The sequence below is a fragment of the Mirounga angustirostris genome, unplaced genomic scaffold, assembly GCF_029215605.1.
Source record: "Mirounga angustirostris isolate CCGP_5_RB_7025 unplaced genomic scaffold, mMirAng1.0.hap1 SCAF_13, whole genome shotgun sequence".
Classification (NCBI taxonomy): Eukaryota; Metazoa; Chordata; class Mammalia; order Carnivora; family Phocidae; genus Mirounga; species Mirounga angustirostris.
The window spans coordinates 78,254,025-78,273,128 of record NW_026991721.1 but is presented as its reverse complement, the minus strand read 5'-3'; the positions used below and the strand labels follow the sequence as shown (position 1 = coordinate 78,273,128).

Here is a 19,104-nt window from a genome sequence, read left to right as displayed (position 1 = left end):
AGAGGGTGGTCCTATCTATTCTGAATTTTATGGAATTGCTATATTGAATGAATATATAATTAGAAAAAGAAACTGATTCAATTTCATGGTAACTTGAAGATGAGTACTAGGGTTGGGAGGAAATTGAAGCATCTAGATGCATTAGTGGGAAGAAGGAGAAAAAGATCTGAAAACAAAATGAATGAATTATTTTAAAGGAAATAATTTTATGATGCCTAGGTAAATGAATCATCAAAAATTATACTAAATAAAGCAAACAACCATGGTTAATTCAACTTGCTTTCAAAGTGATTAGAGGCACGCCAAATTGAATTCTAACTCTACAAAATTCTTACCTGCTTCATTTGTGCGGATCATTCGAGATGGGGTGCTTGGATCTCCAGTCCCAATTGGATTGGTGGCCACCACTCTAAATTCATATTCCACCCAAGGGTTAAGGTCCACTGCCATGGCTGACTCCATGTCCCCTGTTATGATTTCTGGGACTATGGTGCGGAAAGAGATTTCATGGCATTAGGAGGACTCAGAAATAGTTACAAACAGCAATCAAGGATATCACAGGTACTAACAGAATGAGCAGGTTGATGCATAATTCCTTATTACAATACACATGGTCATGGTGTCACCTCTGGTCTCATTAGTAAAATGAAAATAAATCTTCAGGAAGTAAGCACTTGCACATGTCAAAGATTGTTGTAGTTAATTAGAATTCTTTCATCTCATCTTTATACATAAATTGCTATAACAAAACTTGCCATTATGTACACTAAAAATCATTTTGTCAACCCCTCAGCCTCAAATAAGAGGGTAACTAAGTGCTATAATTTAAGCAAATAGTTCTTAAATTTCTAGGGAAATTTCTTGAGCAGTTTGCCTCTTGCAGTTCTGGCAAACATGCTTGGCCACTTGGCAGTTCAAAGCAGCAGATTAAGAATACTCCTCTTTAATTTAAAAACTCCGGTTTGTGGGATCTAAGCAGAAGCTCTGTACTCTTCTTGGAGTGACTTTTGTACAATATTTTGTTTTATTAAGGCATAAAATTGTCAATACAATTATCACAGAGCAAAATACTTCTTATATAGTATACATGCTCTAATCAGGACTGATTTTCTTGTTCACTCATCTCTGCTGTCTAGGAAATATTTCTGGAAGAACATTCTTTACAGGGGTGATAATAAGGAAAAGGGAGAACCTTTCTTATGATGTGCAAAGATCCTCTGGATTTATGTCAATCCTGGATTTTTGTTTAAGCATGGTTGAGTGGGGGAGGCTCTTGATTTGATGACTCAGTGCAGTTTTACCATGACAAGATAGAATTAAATGCATTTGGATTTTACATGAAAATCTTTTTTGAAATGTGTCAAGAGAATGTTACCAAATAATCAGCTCTGTGAAAGGTAAATGATCAGAGCATAGGCAGTGTGGGCTGCCTGACAAATCTCATAGCACTGAAAAGCTGATTTTTTTTTAAAGCAGTGAAATGAAGACCTGGAGAAAAGTCTGTCTCTTCTTGCTGCACTGGCAACTGAGCAATCTCCTTGGAGTCTAAGAGATAGGCGGACAAAGGCCACTGTCCAGTCCATAGCTTGGTGAAATGCTGAGTTGTGCCTGCCATACATAAAGGTAGGAAGAAGAGTTCCCCAGACACTTAGTAGCCCTCCCTAGCCCTTAATGTTCACTGTGTCATCAATACTTGTTTTGGTCCACTAAAGACATACCTCGCTGTTTAATTTACATCTGTCAGTCACCTCAATCAACTCCAGACATCTAGGTCATCCCTCATCCCTTTTATTCCAATCCCCATAGAATTCTGCACATTTCCTTTTCTGCCCTAGTTCCCATCCTTCCCTGCTCTGTGAAATCTTTTACTGTGACCTCTGGAATTTATAATCCATTATTAACACAATCCCCTGTATACTATTTTCTTTCCTGAACATTCTTCCAACATTTACTTTAATAGAAACCTGAATCCCTTATGAGGAAACTTTATGCCTCTTAAGGGGTGGCTCTCTTAAGATATTATAGAGAAGGGTAACCAGTCCATCTGGGTTGTATACACCCCTGCCCATGTCTCTAACATATTTTTTCCATTAGCATATAAGCAGGCAGGTATTTTGCCCTCCGAAAAAACAAAACAAAACAAAACTCTCTGAAAATTTCCTCTCCTTCTGGCCTTCATCCAGTTTCTATATAAAATTTTTCGAGTGTTGTTTGTGCTATTATTTGCTGTCTGTACTTATTTTCCTTCCATTTTCTCTTGAACTCACTCCAAACATAAAGGTGGGAAAAAGAGAGTCCACCTTTTAGGCTCTTACCTCCAGCATTCTACCATAACTGCTCCTGTCAAGATTACCAATGTTCTTTATTAATAAAACCCTATGCTTAGGTCTCTGTTGCTCATCTTTTTTGACCTAACACAATTCTTTGACATAGTCATTTTCTTTTCTTTGAAATATTTTTTAAAACTTCTGTTTTCTCTGACCTGACTATGCCTTATCAGTCTCCATTGCTGGTTTCTTTTCATCTTCCAGATGCACCCAGTTCTACTAACTCTTTGGTGATCTTATCTAGTCTCATGGCTTTAAATACCCTCTGTATGTCATGACACCAATATTTTCAGCCATGAACCACCTCCCTAGACTCCAAACTCATTTGTCCAATGGCTATTAGACATTTCTATTTGATAGGTTCTCAACCTTAAATTCCACCCCCTATTTCTGAACTATTCCTTATTGGGTGAATGATAATTGATGTTGTAGCCAAGATCTTGGGGTCATCATGGATTCCTTTCTTTTCCCCCTGTCTCACTTCAACGCATAAGCAAATTATAACATTGCTGACATCAAAATATGATTTCTTCACTTCATCTTTCAACAAAACTTCTTAAAAGAGTTGTCTATATTTTCTTTCATTCTCTCCTTTTTTTTGTAAATTGAATTTATATAGGGGGTGGAGCAAGATGGCGGAGGAGTAGGAGACCTGGATTTCGTCTCCTCTCAGGAATTCAGCTGGATAGGGATCAAACCATTCTGAACACCTACAAACTCAACAGGAGATTGAAGAAAAGAAGAGCAACAACTCTCTCATCAGAAAAGCGACCACTTTCTGGAAGGTAGGACATGCAGAGAAGTGAATCCGAGGCGATATTCGGGAGGATAGACGGCGGGGGAGGGGCCTCCGTCGGCCGCTTCTGGCAAGTGATAGAGCCGCGGAGCACAAAATCGGAATGTTTAAAAGTCTGCTCCGCTGAGGGACGTCACTCTGGTGGCTAAGCGGGGGGTGGAACCCTCCGGGACAGTGGGATCTCAGGACCCTCGGGGTCACAGAAAGACCGGGGGTGCCTGCGTGTGGCAGAGCTCCCAGGTATCGGAGCAGGGAAGCCGGCTGCAGAGGCGGAGCCCAGGCGCGGGCTCTCAGCTCCGGGTTGCCATTGACCGTGATCCGCGGCCCAGTCGGGCCCCTGCTCCTCCAGCAGGGACCCAACAAGCGGCAGATCCGGGGAGACTCACCTTCCTCCCCCGGGGGGAGCCGCGCGGGAGTGCACCGCAGGGATCTGCTGGGTTTGGAGACTCCACCCGGGGTCGGGTGGCAGAGATAGAAACGCAAGGTCACAGGCCGGGTGACCAAGGAGTGCGGCCGGAGACCAGGGAGACAGGAGTGACTGACGGCTTTTCTCTGGGGGCTCACTGAGAATCTCGGCTCCTCCGGGGCGGAGATTGGGAGGCCACCATTTTCACTCTCCGCCTCCAAAGCTGTACGGAAAGCTCGCAGGGAACAGAAGCCCGGAGAGCAAACCCGAGCAGATCACTTAGCTGGGAGGGGGCAAGGGCGGGGCAATTCCGCCTCCGGCAGAGACATTTGGAAACCACGGCAACAGGCCCCTCCCCAGAAGATCAGCGAGAACAGCCAGCCAAGACCAAGTTTACCGATCAATGAGAACGGCAGAACTCCAGCTCTAGGGGAATACTGCACATAGAATTCATGGCTTTTTTACCATGATTCTTTAGTCTTTCAAAGTTAATTTTTTTTAACTGTCTTTTTGTCTTTTTATTTCTTTTTGAATTTTTCTTTTTCCCTTTTTCAACCAACATCTTATCAATCCCTTTTTTTTAAAAAAAAAACATTTTTATTTTTCATTTTTAGAGTCATAGTCTATCCCTTCATAGTAGTTACCCATATTTTTGGCTTATATATATAAGTTGTTCTCTCTTTAAAATTTTGAGATAGTTTCTTCTAACAGATTAAAATATACCCTAAATCTCTAGTATATGGTGTTTTCTATTCCCCTGCCTGATCACATCCTCTCCCTTTTTTTTCTTTTTCTCTTTTCTTTCTTTAAATCCTCTTCTTTCTTTTTTCAAACAACTTCTTAGCAATTCCTTTTATAAAATTTTTTATAATTTCCATTTTTACAGTCATATTCCATTTCTTCATCATATCAACCCTTATTTTTGTACATATATAAGTTTTTCTTTCTTTAAAATTTTGGGAGGCACTTTCTTCTAAAAGACCAAAATACACCCCAAATCTAGTGTGTGGCACTGACCTATATACCATATAGATCATATTTAATCACATTCTGGTTTTTTTTTGTTGTTGTTGTTTTGTTTTGTTTGTTTTTGTTTTTATCTTTATCTTTTTCTTTTTCTTTTTTCTCTCTTTCCCTTTCTTATCCCACTGCTTCAGGCCTTTTCTGATTTGTTTAGAGTATATTTTCTGGGGACGTGGTTACTCTGCTAGCATTTTGTTCTCTCATTAATCTATTCTCCTCTGCACAAAATGACAAGACGGAAAAAATCACCCCAACTAAAAGAACAAGAGGTAGTACCGACTGCCAGGGACCTACTCAATACGGACATTAGTACGATGTCAGATCTAGAGTTCAGAATCATCACTTTAAAGATACTAGCTGGGCTTGAAAAAAATATGGAAGTTATTAGAGAAACCCTTTCTGGAGACGTAAAAGAGCTAAAATCCAACCAAGTAGAAATCAAAAAGGCTATTAATGAGGTGCAATCAAAAATGGGGGTGCTAAGTGCTAGAATAAATGAGGCAGAAGAGAGAATCAGTAATATAGAAGATGAAATGATGGAAAATAAAGAAGCTGAGAAAAGGAGAGATAAACAACTACTGGATCACGAGGGCAGAATTCCAGAGATAAGCGATACCATAAGACGAAACAACATTAGAATAATTGGGATCCCAGAAGAAGAAGAAAGAGAGAGAGGGCCAGAAGGTATAATGGAGCAAATTATAGCAGAGAACTTCCCTAATTTGGGGAAAGAAACAGGCATGAAAATCCAGGAAGCACAGAGAACCCCTCTCAAAATCAATAAAAATAGGTCAACTCCCTGACATCTAATAGTAAAACTTACGAGTCTCATAGACAAAGAGAAAATCCTGAAAGCAGCTCGGGAGAAGAGATATGTAACCTACAAGGGTAGAAACATTAGATTGGCAACAGACCTATCCACAGAGACCTGGCAGGCCAGAAAGGACTGGCAGGATATATTCAGAGCACTAAATGAGAAAAATATGCAGCCAAGAATACTCTATCCAGCTAGGCTGTCATTGAAAATTGAAGGAGAGATAAAAAGCTTCCAGGACAAACAAAAACTAAAGGAATTAGCAAACACAAAACCAGCCCTACAGGAAATCTTGAAAGGGGTCCTCTAAGCAAAGAGAGAGCCTAAAAGCAACATAGACCAGAAAGGAACACAGACAATATATGGTAACAGTCACCTTACAGGCAATACAATGGCACTAAATTCCTATCTTTCAATAGTTACCCTGAATGTAAATGGGCTCAATGCCCCAATCAAAAGACACAGGCTAACAGACTGGATTAAAAAACAAGACCCATCGATATGCTGTCTGCAAGAGACTCATTTTAGACCCAAAGACACCCCCAGATTGAAAGTGAGGGGGTGGAAAACCATTTACCATGCTAATGGACACCAAAAGAAAGCTGGGGTGGCAATCCTTATATCAGACAAATTAGATTTTAAACCAAAGACTGTAATAAGAGATGAGGAAGGACACTATATCATACTTAAAGGATCTGTCCAACAAGAAGATCTAATAATTGTAAATATCTATGCCCCTAACATGGGAGCAGCCAATTATATAAGGCAATTAATAACGAAAGCAAAGAAACACATCGACAACAATACAATAATAGTGGGGAACTTTAACATCCCCCTCACTGAAATGGACAGATCGTCTAAGCAAAAGATCAACAAGGAAATAAAGACTTTAAAGGACACACTGGACCAAATGGACTTCACAGACATATTCAGAACATTCCACCCCAAAGCAACGGAATACACATTCTTCTCTAGTGCCCATGGAACATTCTCCAGAATCGATCACATCCGAGGTCATAAATCAGGTCTCAACCAGTACCAAAAGATTGGGATCATTCCCTGCCTATTTTCAGACCACAATGCTTTGAAACTAGAACTCAATCACAAGAGGAAAGTCAGAAAGAACTCAAATACATGGAGGCTAAAGAGCATCCTACTGAAGAATGAATGGGTCAACCAGGAAATTAAAGAAGAATTAAAAAAATACATGGAAACCAATGAAAATGAAAACACAACTGTGCAAAATCTTTGGGATGCAGCAAAGGCAGTCCTAAGAGGAAAGTATATAGCAATACAAGCCTTTCTCAAGAAACAAGAAAGGTCTCAAGTACACAACCTAACCCTACACCTAATGGAGCTGGAGAAAGAACAGCAAATAAAGCCTAAACCCAGCAGGAGAAGAGAAATCATAAAGATCAGAGCAGAAATCAATGAAATAGAAACTAAAAGAACAGTAGAACAGATCAACAAAACTAGGAGCTGGTTCTTTGAAAGAATTAACAAGATTGATAAACCCCTGGCCAGACTTATCAAAAAGAGAAGAGAAATGACCCAAATCAACAAAATCATGAATGAAAGAGGAGAGATCACAACCAACACCAAAGAAATACAAACAAATATAAGAACATATTATGAGCAACTCTATGCCAGCAAATTAGATAACCTGGAAGATATGGATGCATTCCTAGAGATGTATCAACTACCAAAACTGAACCGGGATGAAATAGAAAACCTGAACAGACCTATAACCACTAAGGAAATTGAAGCAGTCATCAAAAATCTCCCAAAAAACAAAAGCCCAGGGCCAGATGGCTTCCCAGGGGAATTCTACCAAACATTTCAAGAAGAATTCATACCTATTCTTCTGAAACTGTTCCAAAAAATAGAAACGGAAGGAAAACTTCCAAACTCATTTTATGATGCCAGCATTACCTTGATCCCAAAACCAGACAAAGACCCCATCAAAAAGGAGAATTACAGACCAATATCCCTGATGAACATGGATGCAAAAATTCTCACCAAAATACTAGCCAATAGGATCCAACAGTACATCAAAAGGATTATTCACCATGACCAAGTGGGATTTATCCCTGGGCTGCAAGGTTGGTTCAACATCCGCAAATCAATCAATGTGATACAATACATTAACAAAAGAAAGAACAAGAATCATATGATCCTCTCAATAGATGCAGAAAAAGCATTTGACAAAGTACAGCATCCTTTCTTGATCAAAACTCTTCAGAGTATAGGCATAGAGGGTACATACCTCTATATCATAAAAGCCATCTATAAAAAACCTACAGCGAATATCATTCTCAATGGGGAAAAACTGAGAGCTTTCCCCCTAAGGTCAGGAACGCGGCAGGGATGTCCACTATCACCACTGCTATTCAACATAGTATTGGAAGTCCTAGCCACAGCAATCAGACAACAAAAAGAAATCAAAGGCATCCAAATTGGCAAAGAAGAAGTCAAACTCTCACTCTTTGCAGATGATATGATACTTTATGTGGAAAACCCCAAAGACTCCACCCCAAAACTGCTAGAACTCATACTGGAATTCAGTAAAGTGGCAGGATATAAAATCAATGCACAGAAGTCAGTGGCATTCCTATACACCAACAACAAGACAGAAGAAAGAGAAATTAAGGAGTCGATCCCATTTACAATTGCACCCAAAACCATAAGATACCTAGGAATAAATCTAAGCAAAGAGACAAAGGATCTGTACTCAGAAAACTATAGAATACTCATGAAAGAAATTGAGGAAGACACAAAGAAATGGAAAAACGTTCCATGCTCATGGATTGGAAGAACAAATATTGTGAAGATGTCAATGCTACCTAGAGCAATCTACACATTCAATGCAATCCCCATCAAAATACCATCCACTTTTTTCAAAGAAATGGAACAAATCATCCTAAAATTTGTATGGAACCAGAAAAGACCCCACGTAGCCAGAGGAATGTTGAAAAAGAAAAGCAAAGCCGTCGGCATCACAATTCCGGACTTCCAGCTCTATTACAAAGCTGTCATCATCAAGACAGCATGGTACTGGCACAAAAACAGACACATAGATCAATGGATCAGAATAGAGAGCCCAGAAATGGACCCTCAACTCTATGGTGAACTAATCTTTGACAAAGCAGGAAAGAATGTCCAATGGAACAAAGACAGTCTCTTCAACAAATGGTGTTGGGAAAATTGGATAGCCACGTGCAGAAGAATGAAACTGGACCATTTCCTTACACCACACACAAAAATAGACTCCAAGTGGTTGAAAGACCTCAATGTGAGACAGGAGTCCATCAAAATCCTAAAGGAGAACACAGGCAGCAACCTCTTTGACCTCAGCCGCAGCAACTTCTTCCTAGAAACATTGCCAAAGGCAAGGGAAGCAAGGGCAAAAATGAACTATTGGGACTTCATCAAGATAAAAAGCTTTTGCAAAGCAAAGGAAACAGTCAACAAAACCAAAGACAACCGACAGAATGGGAGAAGATATTTGCAAATGACATATCAGATAAAGGGCTAGTATCCAAAATGTATAAAGAACTCATCAAACTCAACACCCAAAGAACAAAGAATCCAATCAAGAAATGGGCAGAAGACATGAACAGACATTTTTCCAAAGAAGACATCCAAATGGCCAACAGACACATGAAAAAGTGCTCAATATCGCTCAGCATCAGGGAAATCCAAATCAAAACCTCAATGAGATACCACCTCACACCAGTCAGAATGGCTAAAATTAACAAGTCAGGAAACGACCGATGTTGGCGGGGATGCGGAGAAAGGGGAACCCTCCTCCACTGTTGGTGGGAATGCAAGCTGGTGCAGCCACTCTGGAAAACTGTACGGAGGTTCCTCAAAAAATTGAAAATAGAGCTACCATATGATCCAGCAATTGCACTACTGGGTATTTACCCCAAAGATACAAAAGTAGGGATCCGAAGGGGTACGTGCACCCCGAAGTTTATAGCAGCAATGTCCACAATAGCCAAACTGTGGAAAGAGCCAAGATGCTCATCGACAGATGAATGGATAAAGAAGAGGTGGTATATATATACAATGGAATGTTATGCAGCCATCAAAAGGAATGAGATCTTGCCATTTGCAACGACATGGATGGAACTGGAGGGTATTATGTTGAGTGAAATAAGTCAAACAGAGAAAGACATGTATCATATGATCTCACTGATATGAGGAATTCTTAATCGCAGGAAACAAATTGAGTGTTGTTGGAGTGGGGGGTGGGGTGGGAGGGATGGGGTGACTGGGTGATAGACACTGGGGAGGGTATATGCTCTGGTAAGCGCTGTGAATTGTGCAAGACTGTTGAATCTCAGATCTGTACCTCTGAAACAAATAATGCAATATATGTTAGGAAAAAAAAAAGAAGAAGAAGAAGGTAGCGGGAGGGGAAGAATGAAGCGGGGGAAATTGGAGGGGTGGTTGAACCATGAGAGACGATGGACTCTGAAAAACAAACTGAGGGTTCTAGAGGGGAGAGGGGTGGGAGGATGGGTTAGCCTGGTGGTGGGTATTGAGGAGGGCACATTCTGCATGGAGCACTGGGTGTTATGCACAAACAATGAATCATGGAACACTTCATCTAGAACTAATGATGTAATGTATGGGGATTAACATAAGAATAAAAAAATTGAATTTATATACAGTGATGTATTAGTTTCAGGTATACGATATAATGATTCAAAATTTTATTCATTACTCAATGCTTATCAAGATACCTGTACTCTTGATTTCCTTTATCTTTTTAACCTTCCCCCACCTACTTCTCCTCTGGCAACTACCAGTTTGTTCACCGTATTTAAGAGTCTGTCTTTTGTTTGTTTGTCTCCTTTTTTTATGTTTGTTTTGTTTCTTAAATTCCACATATAAGTGAAATCATATGGTGTTTGTCTTTCTCTGACTAACCATCTTCACTTAGCATTACTCTCTAAGTCCATCCATATTGTTGCAAATAGCAAGATCTCATTCTTTCTTATGGCCTTTTTATTCCATTGTGTATATGTAGCATATCTTCTTTATCCTCTCATCTATTAATGGACACTTTGGTTGCTTCCCTATCTTGACTATTATAAATAATGCTGCAATAAATACAGGGGTACATATATGTTTTCAAATTAGTGTTTTCTTTTCCTTTGGGTAGATACCTAATAGTGGAATTACTCATTAATATGGTAGTTCTTTTTTTTTTTTTCAAAGATTTTATTTATTTGTTTGACAGAGAGAGACACAGTGAGAGAGGGAACACAAGCAGGGGGAGTGGGAGAGGGAGAAGCAGGCTCCCCGCCGAGCAGGGAGTCCAATGCAGGCTTGATCCCAGGACCCTGAGATAAGGACCTGAGCGGAAGGCAAACGCTTAACGACTGAGCCATCCAAGCACCCCTTGTATGGTAATTCTATTTGAATTTTTTTAGGAACCTCCATACTGGTTTCCAAGGTGGCTGCACCAATTTGCATTCCTACTGACAGTGCACAAAACTTCATTTTTCTCTACATTGTTGCCAACACTTGTTATTTCTTGTCTTCTTGATACTAGCCATTTGACAGGTGTGTATCTCATTGTGGTTTTGATTTGTATTTCCCCAATGATTAGTGGTATTGAGCAACTTTTCTTGTGTCTTTTGGTCACCTGTGTGTCTTCTTTGGAAAACTGTCTATTCAAGTCCTTTGCCCATTTTAAAATCAGATTATTTGGTTTTTTGTTTTTTGTTTTTTTGTGTGTTGAGTTGTTCTTTATATATTTTGGATATTAACTCCTTCCCAGATATATCATTTACAAATATCTTCTCCCATTTAGTAGATTGTATTTTTGTTTTGTTAATGTTTCCTTCACTGTGCAAAAACTTTTTATTTTGGTGCAATTCCAATAGTCTTATTTTGCTATTGTTTCCCTTGCCTTCAAAGACATATCTAGAAAAATGTTGCTGTGGCTGATGTCAAAGAAATGACCTCTTATGTTTTCTTTTAGGAATTTTATGGTTTCAGGTCTCATATGTAGGTCTTTAATCTATTTTGAGTTTATTTTTGTGTATGGTATAAGAAAGTAGTCCAGTTTTATTCTTTTGTATATAGCTGCCCAGTTTTCCCAGCACCACTTAATTGAAGAGACTGTCTTTTCTCTATTGTATATTCTTGCCTCCTTTGTTATAGATTGACTATATATGTGTGGGCTCTCTATTCTGTTTGATTGATCTATGTGTCTATTTATATGCCAGTACCATAATGTTTTGATTACTATAGCTTTGTAGTATATCTTGAAATCTGGGAATGTGATACCTCCAGCTTTGTTCTTTTTTCTCAGGATTGCTTTGGCTATTCAGGGTCTTTTCTTGTTCCATACAAATTTTAGTATTATTTGTTCTTTTTCTGTGAAATATGCTATTGGTATTCTGATAGGGATTACCTGAAGTCTGTAGATTGCTTTGGATACTATGGACATTTTAACAATATCTGTTCTTCCAATCCATGAGCACAGAATATCTTTTTATTTATTTGTGTTATTTTAATTTCTTTCATCAATGTTTTATAGTTTGCAAAGTATAGATCTTTCACCTCCTTGGATAACTTTATTCCTAGGTATTTTATTATTTTTGGTGCAACCATAAATGGAATTGTTTTCTTAATTTCTCTTTCTGTTACTTCATTACTATAATACAGAAATGCAACAAGATTTCTGTATATTAATTTTGTGTCCTGTGACTTTACTGAATTAATTTATGGTTCTAGTGTTTTTTTTGTGGAGTCTTTAGGATTTTCTCTATATAGTATCATGTTGTCTGCAAATAGTGAGTTTTACTTCTTTCTTACCTATTTGGTTGGATTTTATTAATTTTTCTTGTCTGCCATGGCTAGGAATTCCAATATTATGATAAATAAAAGGGGTGAAAGTGGACATCCTTATCTTGGTTCCTGATCTTAGAGGAAAGTCTCCCAGTTTTTGCCATTAAGTATGATGTTAGTTGTGGGTTTTTCATACATGGGCTTTATTGTGTTGAGGTGTGTTCTTTCTATACCTATTTTATCGTGTTTTTATCATGAATGGATGTTGTACTTTGTCAAAAGCTTTTTCTGCATCTATTGAGATGATCATAGGATTTTTATCATTTCTCTTGTTAAAGAGGTATATCACATTGCTTGATTTGCAAATATTGAACCACCTTGCATCTCTAGAATAAATCCCACTTCATTGTGGCAAATGACCTATTCTGTCTTGAACCCATTCTGGTGATATCTTAGTTCTTATTATTTTACTGAAACTATTATTGTCAAGGTAGCCAATGACCTCTATGTTGCTAATATTGAAGATTAATTCTCAATTCTCATCATACTTCATATGTCAGTAGAATTTGACACAGTTGATTACTTCCTCTTCTGTGATGAATTTTATTCTTTTGTCTTCTAGGATATTATATTGTCTTGGCTTTCCTTTTTGACTAAATGGCTAGTTTTCCTTTGCATCTTTTTTTTTTTTTTTTTTTACCCTCTTCTCCATAATTTCTTACTATTGAAATGCTCTAGGCTCAATTTTCATACTCCTCTCTTCTTTATATCGTGTTCATATCCTTGGAGATGACATGCAATCTTATGGTTTTAAATGAAATTTATATGCCAATAACTTTCCAATTTATATCTTTATTCTAAACTTCTCTCTTAAACTCCATCTCCATATATCCAGTTGCCCATCTGTTATCCTTTGGGGCCTCATCTCCAAATACAGTTACACTGGGGGTTATATCTTCAACATATAAACTTTGGAGGGGGGCACAATTCAGTCCATATCAGGCAGGTTACAATTTTAATAGAGTGGTCAGGATAAGTCTCAGTAGGAAGGCACATTTAAGTGAAATTTTAAAGGAGATGTGGATTTTAGTTATTCCAATATCTAGGGGAAACCTTGTCAGATAAAAGGAACAACTAGTGCAAAGGTATTAGAAACATTATATGTAGGAGTATTAGAAGATCACTGAGTCAGGAGCAAAGTGAGCTTCAGGGAGAATGGTAGAAGATGAGTTTGGAGAGAGATTGTAGGACAAAGTCATATAGGAGTTGGGCTTTCATCCTGAGAGAAATGGAGAGACATTGGAAGATTGTGTCTGTCTTATTTTTTAATACATTAGTTCCAACTATGTTGAAAATAGGAAGTAATTAACATTTAATGAAGTCATGAGGGTGGGGTTCTTATCTGATAGAATTAGTGTCCTTATAAGAAGAGATACCAGAGCATTCACTTCCACTTTCTCTGCCTTGTGAGGACACAGTGAGAGGGGCTGTAGCTGCAAGCCAGGAGGAAAGTTCTCACCAGGAATTAAATCAAATTGGCTGGCACCTAGATCTTGGAATCCCAAGTCTCTAGAACTATGAGAAGAAGAATTTCTCTTATTTAAGCCACCAAGTTTATAGTTTTGTAATGGCAGCCTGAGCAGACTAATACACTACCTCTACCATAATACTTCTGATTCTCCTTACAGTATTTCTTTAATTTTTTTCATTCACTAACTTCTAAGATACTATATAATTAATTGACTTGTTTATTATTTTCTCTGTTAATTGTTTGTCCTCACCTGTGAGAATACAATCTCCACAAGGGTAAAGATTTTTGTTTTGTTTTGCTCACCCATATATCCTAAATGCCTAGAATACTACCTGGAAGGTGTTTGACAAATTTATACTGAATGAATGAAAGAGGAGTTCAAATTGCCAGGTGTGATAAAAATTGGTACAGTTAATTTCTGTTTTAACCTTGATGTAATTATTTCAGGCTTAACATTAAAAAAAAAATATGAAACCTAAAAAATCCTTTCTCCCAAGGATACATATCTTAGTAATAACTGTAGGCTTTAAAGTCTTTCTCTGTCACCCTATATTCTCTCCCCATACTTAAATCTAATCCCTCTTTAAAAATAAAAATGAAAATATTTACAAATTCTAAATTCCTTGCTACTTGTAAGTACTATAAAACAATTATAAAAAGCATATATTGAAGGTATTAATATTTTTGATGAAATAACATGCAATATGAAATGTTAAAAATAAACTTTTTAAAATAAAATTAGTATTTGATTTCAAATGCAATATCATAGAGATGAAAGATAGTGGAAAATGTATACTAAAATAAGTATTTTTAAAGCCTTGCAGGTATCTTTTTATAAAGAAGGTTTTTTTTTTTTTCTCGAAGTATGGGGATAAGTTGGTTTCAAAGAAAACATTCTTCAGTGAGAACACACTGTGACTAAAAATAGTGGAGGACCCCATATTGATTCAGGGAAAGAAACCTGTTAGGATGCTTTTTCTTGTAGAAGAATTACATCCTGGAATTTAATTAAATAATTAAATGTAAACTAAAGAAGCCTGTCTTGTTGACAAATTTAATCAACCAATCAATCCGTGGAAAATATATCCACAGAGAGAAGACAGCTCCACAGAAAGAGTAGTTAAGAAACATGTTTGAATTAAGTAAATAATGACCAGTCAATTTTATGATTATAGGTGATTAGATTATTCCTAAGCAGACAAAATAAGATACTAAGTCAGCTAATAGTATTCAATAATACAAAGATTAAAGTCAAGTTTCCAAGTCAAAAGCAATTTGTTTGAACAGAAAATGGGTCTGTCAGTGAAATTATCTATTTCTTACGGCTCTTTTTCATACTTTCTTCAAAATGAATAAATTAGTCACATTCACAGTCATCTGATTTGAGTCTGAGTTTTGAATAGGCAATATTGATGTTAATTCCAGGTGTCATTAGCTAGAAGGTCCAGATGCAACTCATCACCTTATTTGTCAAAAATAAGTAATTCACTGTTTTTTTTTTTTTCCTATTTATGGTGGTATATATTGCATTAACTTTATCAGAGAGTTCAAACCCCAAACCATTTTTTTTCTTTCTAATAGACATTTCTGCATTAGAGCTTACCTCTAATGAAATTGATTTATGGGGCGCCTGGGTGGCTCAGTTGGTTAAGCGACTGCCTTCAGCTTAGGTCATGATTCTGGAGTCCCTGGATCGAGTCCCGCATTGGGCTCCCTGCTCGGCGGGGAGCCTGCTTCTGCCACTGACCCTCCCCCCTCTCATGTGCTCTCTCTCTCTCATTCTCTCTGTCTCAAATAAATAAAAATTAAAAAAAAAATCTTAAAAAAAAAAAGAAATTGATTTAGATGAAGAACAACTATGAAAACAAAATGCCCACTGCCCCAGGGGAGCTGTTGTGGCTCTAGAGGGACTTCTTTCCTTATCACAGGCACAAAAAAGTTGTGGTCAGATTTAGCCAGGGGCAAAAACTGTTTAAAACTGTTACTTTAGAGCAGGCAAAAGTTGAGTACAGCTCCTTGGCACGCTTGCCGACAGGATGGCATGCTAGACTGAGAAACGAGTGATTTCATTAGATACTATCAAGGGCAAATAAAATTGATCACTAAAGAAACATATTTCTCAGAAATATATATTTCCTTATAAATACAATAAAGCATAGATTCCTTAATAAGTACCTGTTGAACTGAATTTAAAAAGAACTCTCAACTTAAAAATGTTCCAGCATTCAAATTAAATTAGAAAAATGAGAATACAACTTTATAGTAGGGACTTCTAAAACAAATAATCCCCCCAAAATAATACTTAGTCTAAATGTCTAAGCCCTACACACACACACACACACACACACACACACACACACACACACAATCTCTCATTTTTCCTTGCTACAGTTTACATATGTATATATGTACATACACATACGTACACATTTATCTTTCTATCAAACAACAAAAAGTAGAAACAGGTGAACCCAGACATGCGAGAAATCAAGCTATAAGAGTAACTAGGAAATTATGGTTGTAATAGGAGGAAGATTAGATGTCCTGGATTGCCATGCCATGTGTTAAGGTAAGAAGGACAAGAATATGGAATGAGTGAGGAAACATATGTATGTATTGCAATGTGCCCACAAGGAAAAATGTCCCAAGAATTATGGGCACTGTGGCTAGAGCGGGTATGTAGCATTAGCCGCAGGCAGGAAAATGGGCTTGGTGAGCGCACTACACCAGATCTAAAGGTGAATCCATTTCCTGGCTACAAAGGTTTGGGCTGTCACACAAAGGAAAAGATAAAAGCACTGGGGCAGATATAAGTATTCTTGAATAAACCCGTTTATGTGACTTGACTTTGTGATCTTTCCAGAATTATCTATTGAACTTAGAGATTCCCTCAATTTCTTGGATCTGCAGGGGTATCACATGGAGCCAGAAATGAGGCTAATACCCACAATTATATATATTACAAATTAATATGTATACACATATAGTACACTATAGAGACAGAGAGTGTGAGCACATGGAAGGGGCAGAGTAAGGAGAGAGAGAATCTTAAGCAGGCTCCACACCCATGCAGAGCCGCCTAGCGCTCTATTTCATGACCCTGAGATCATGACCTGAGCCTGAAATCAGGAGTGGGTTGCTTAACTGACTGAGCCACCCAGGCACCCAGAAAGCAAGATAGCTTTATAAAAAGAGGCAAACAATGGTTAGTATTGTAATAAATAACAAAGTTTCCAGAATCCAAAATGATCCTACTAAGATTGCTAGCAAATACAGCTCATGACATAGGAAGCTGTTCTGGTTGCCTCTGATGTTGCGTTAGAACCTCTTACTTGTTTTTACTGTTTGCCAGCCCAGGGAGAATGGGCTTCGAGCCTGCAGGTTGTAGGAGGAGATTGGGCTGTGGTTGTCAGCTGCAGGACTCCAGGAGAGTGTGGCTGTGCTTTCGGTGATTTCCTCAACAATCACTACCCCTGGTGGTCCTGGGGGACCTATAGGCAAAAGGGAATGGATAAAGTTAAGTACAAGCCACGATGAGGAGCCATGAGAAATTGTATTTCCAATAAAGATACAATCAAACTATCTAACCATCTTAATGAAATATATATTTAGTAATGGAAATTGACGGTAGAAAGAGATGGGATGCAAGGCAGTTTCCATGATTTCTGCTGGTAACTTAATTATAGATTTGATTTTTTTCCTAACATTTTGTGCTTGGAGGCAATTACCAATTAGCATTATATTTTATAGGAAAAGAAAAATATAATTAGAAACATACACAAGAATATGAATTAAATATCAACTATGACTGTTGACATCAACCACAGTTTACAGAAGCAACAATAGAGAGTGATAGGCAATGGTATCAGTAACAAAGAAAGATCCCATCATTACTAAAAAGGTATAGGTTTATGGGCCTAATTTTTATGTTCAGGAAACCTGCAGTGTACAAATACTGTGATGTGACTATCAAGTAGCTTAAACTTTAGCAGGGGAAATATGAAGAGCTCTGAAATAATGATAGTTCAGGCCAAGGAAGGGTATATTCTAGAAGGGAAGCATGGAAAAATTTTGTGGGGCATTAAAAGAAGGTGTGATTTTGATGATGATGATGATGATGATGATGATAATGGTGATGATTTTTGGTGGGAGTGGGAGAGTGGGAAATAGAGATTATTTTCCTTATGCTCATGAAAAATTGGTATAGAATAGAGATAATCAATCTATGAGCATATAGACTCTAGCTTCAAGAAACAACTGTGATCTGATAGAGAAATATACTTTTGTATTATCACTCCTAAAATAGTGATATCTAATAGCATTTAAAGATATGTAGAGTGTTTACATTTTAGAGGCTGAAAGCATGCCAATTTTCTTATTAACATTCTTCTATTCTCTAATATAGACAATTCAGGCTGCAAGGATGCTTTTATTTTCAATGAAAACAAACAAACACAAAACCCTCTTAAGTATTTTCAGTTATTTTCTGAATTAGTCCTACCAGCACCATTCTGGCTTCACTTGAGTCCCTAATCCACCTTGATTGTCATTCACACCATTTGCATCTTTAGTGACAAACCAAACCAATCTATAAGTTCTTAAATCTGAATGGACTGAGTTAACTACTTTCTCTGGCTCTGGTCCTGGCTTTCTAGTCTAACTTTGCTGAGTCAGATTTGGTGATTACAAAGTCTGATCAAGAGGGGCTGAGCTAGACTATAAGGGGCTAAGAAATGGTGGAGTACTGGAGAAATGGAGGCAGTTAGTAAAGACCTGTGGGTAGAGAATTTCAACAGGGAAAGAATAGGGAGATGGAAAAATAATTTTAAAAGCCTCATGAAGCAAATGACATTTTTAGGAAAGGAGAAGTGAACATTTTTATCAATTGAGTCCATTCAGATTTAGGAATTTTTAAATTTGGTTTGGCTTATCATCAAAGATGCCAATGGTGTGAATGGCCATGGTGTCAAGGTTGACTAGGGAGTCAAGCAAAACCAGAAAGGTGCTGATAAGCTAGAATAAAAGAAAGGAATCAAGGAAAGCATGATGAGAAGATATAAGAATTGGAACTTGTGAAGAGAAAATTCCAGAGTTTGTGATTTAAATGTAGGGTACTTTTGGGTGAGAATTTGTGTTTATTTGGAGTGAAGTGGGGAATATGATTAAGGTTGACAAGGTCAAGGACTTATGGAAGAATATGTTTGATTTGTCATCAATATGAATGTTTAAAGCATTAAAACAGTAGCTAAGGATGAGGCGAGGTAAATAAATGAGATCCAGGGGATTAAGAAGATGTCTAACAAGTTGTTAGACTGTGGTGACACAAATATAAAGAGCAACTATAATGCTGATAACATAAATAATGAGAATATTAACTGTAATAATATTACTAATAAT

At 37.7% G+C, this 19,104-nt stretch overlaps 1 protein-coding gene across 12 annotated transcripts in view; it reads right to left on the bottom strand.

Annotated features, from left to right (window-relative positions):
- CNTN5 (contactin 5) overlaps positions 1-19,104 on the bottom strand; it is a 1,392,146-nt gene that overhangs the window by 75,639 nt on the left and 1,297,403 nt on the right. For all 12 annotated transcript variants that reach the window (XM_064577192.1, XM_064577190.1, XM_064577193.1 and 9 more), the window contains 2 exons: positions 17,040-17,198; positions 336-485 (listed from right to left, as the gene is read on the bottom strand). In XM_064577192.1, the coding sequence (XP_064433262.1) occupies positions 336-485; positions 17,040-17,198 (309 nt within the window). The remainder of the gene's footprint in view (positions 1-335; positions 486-17,039; positions 17,199-19,104) is intronic.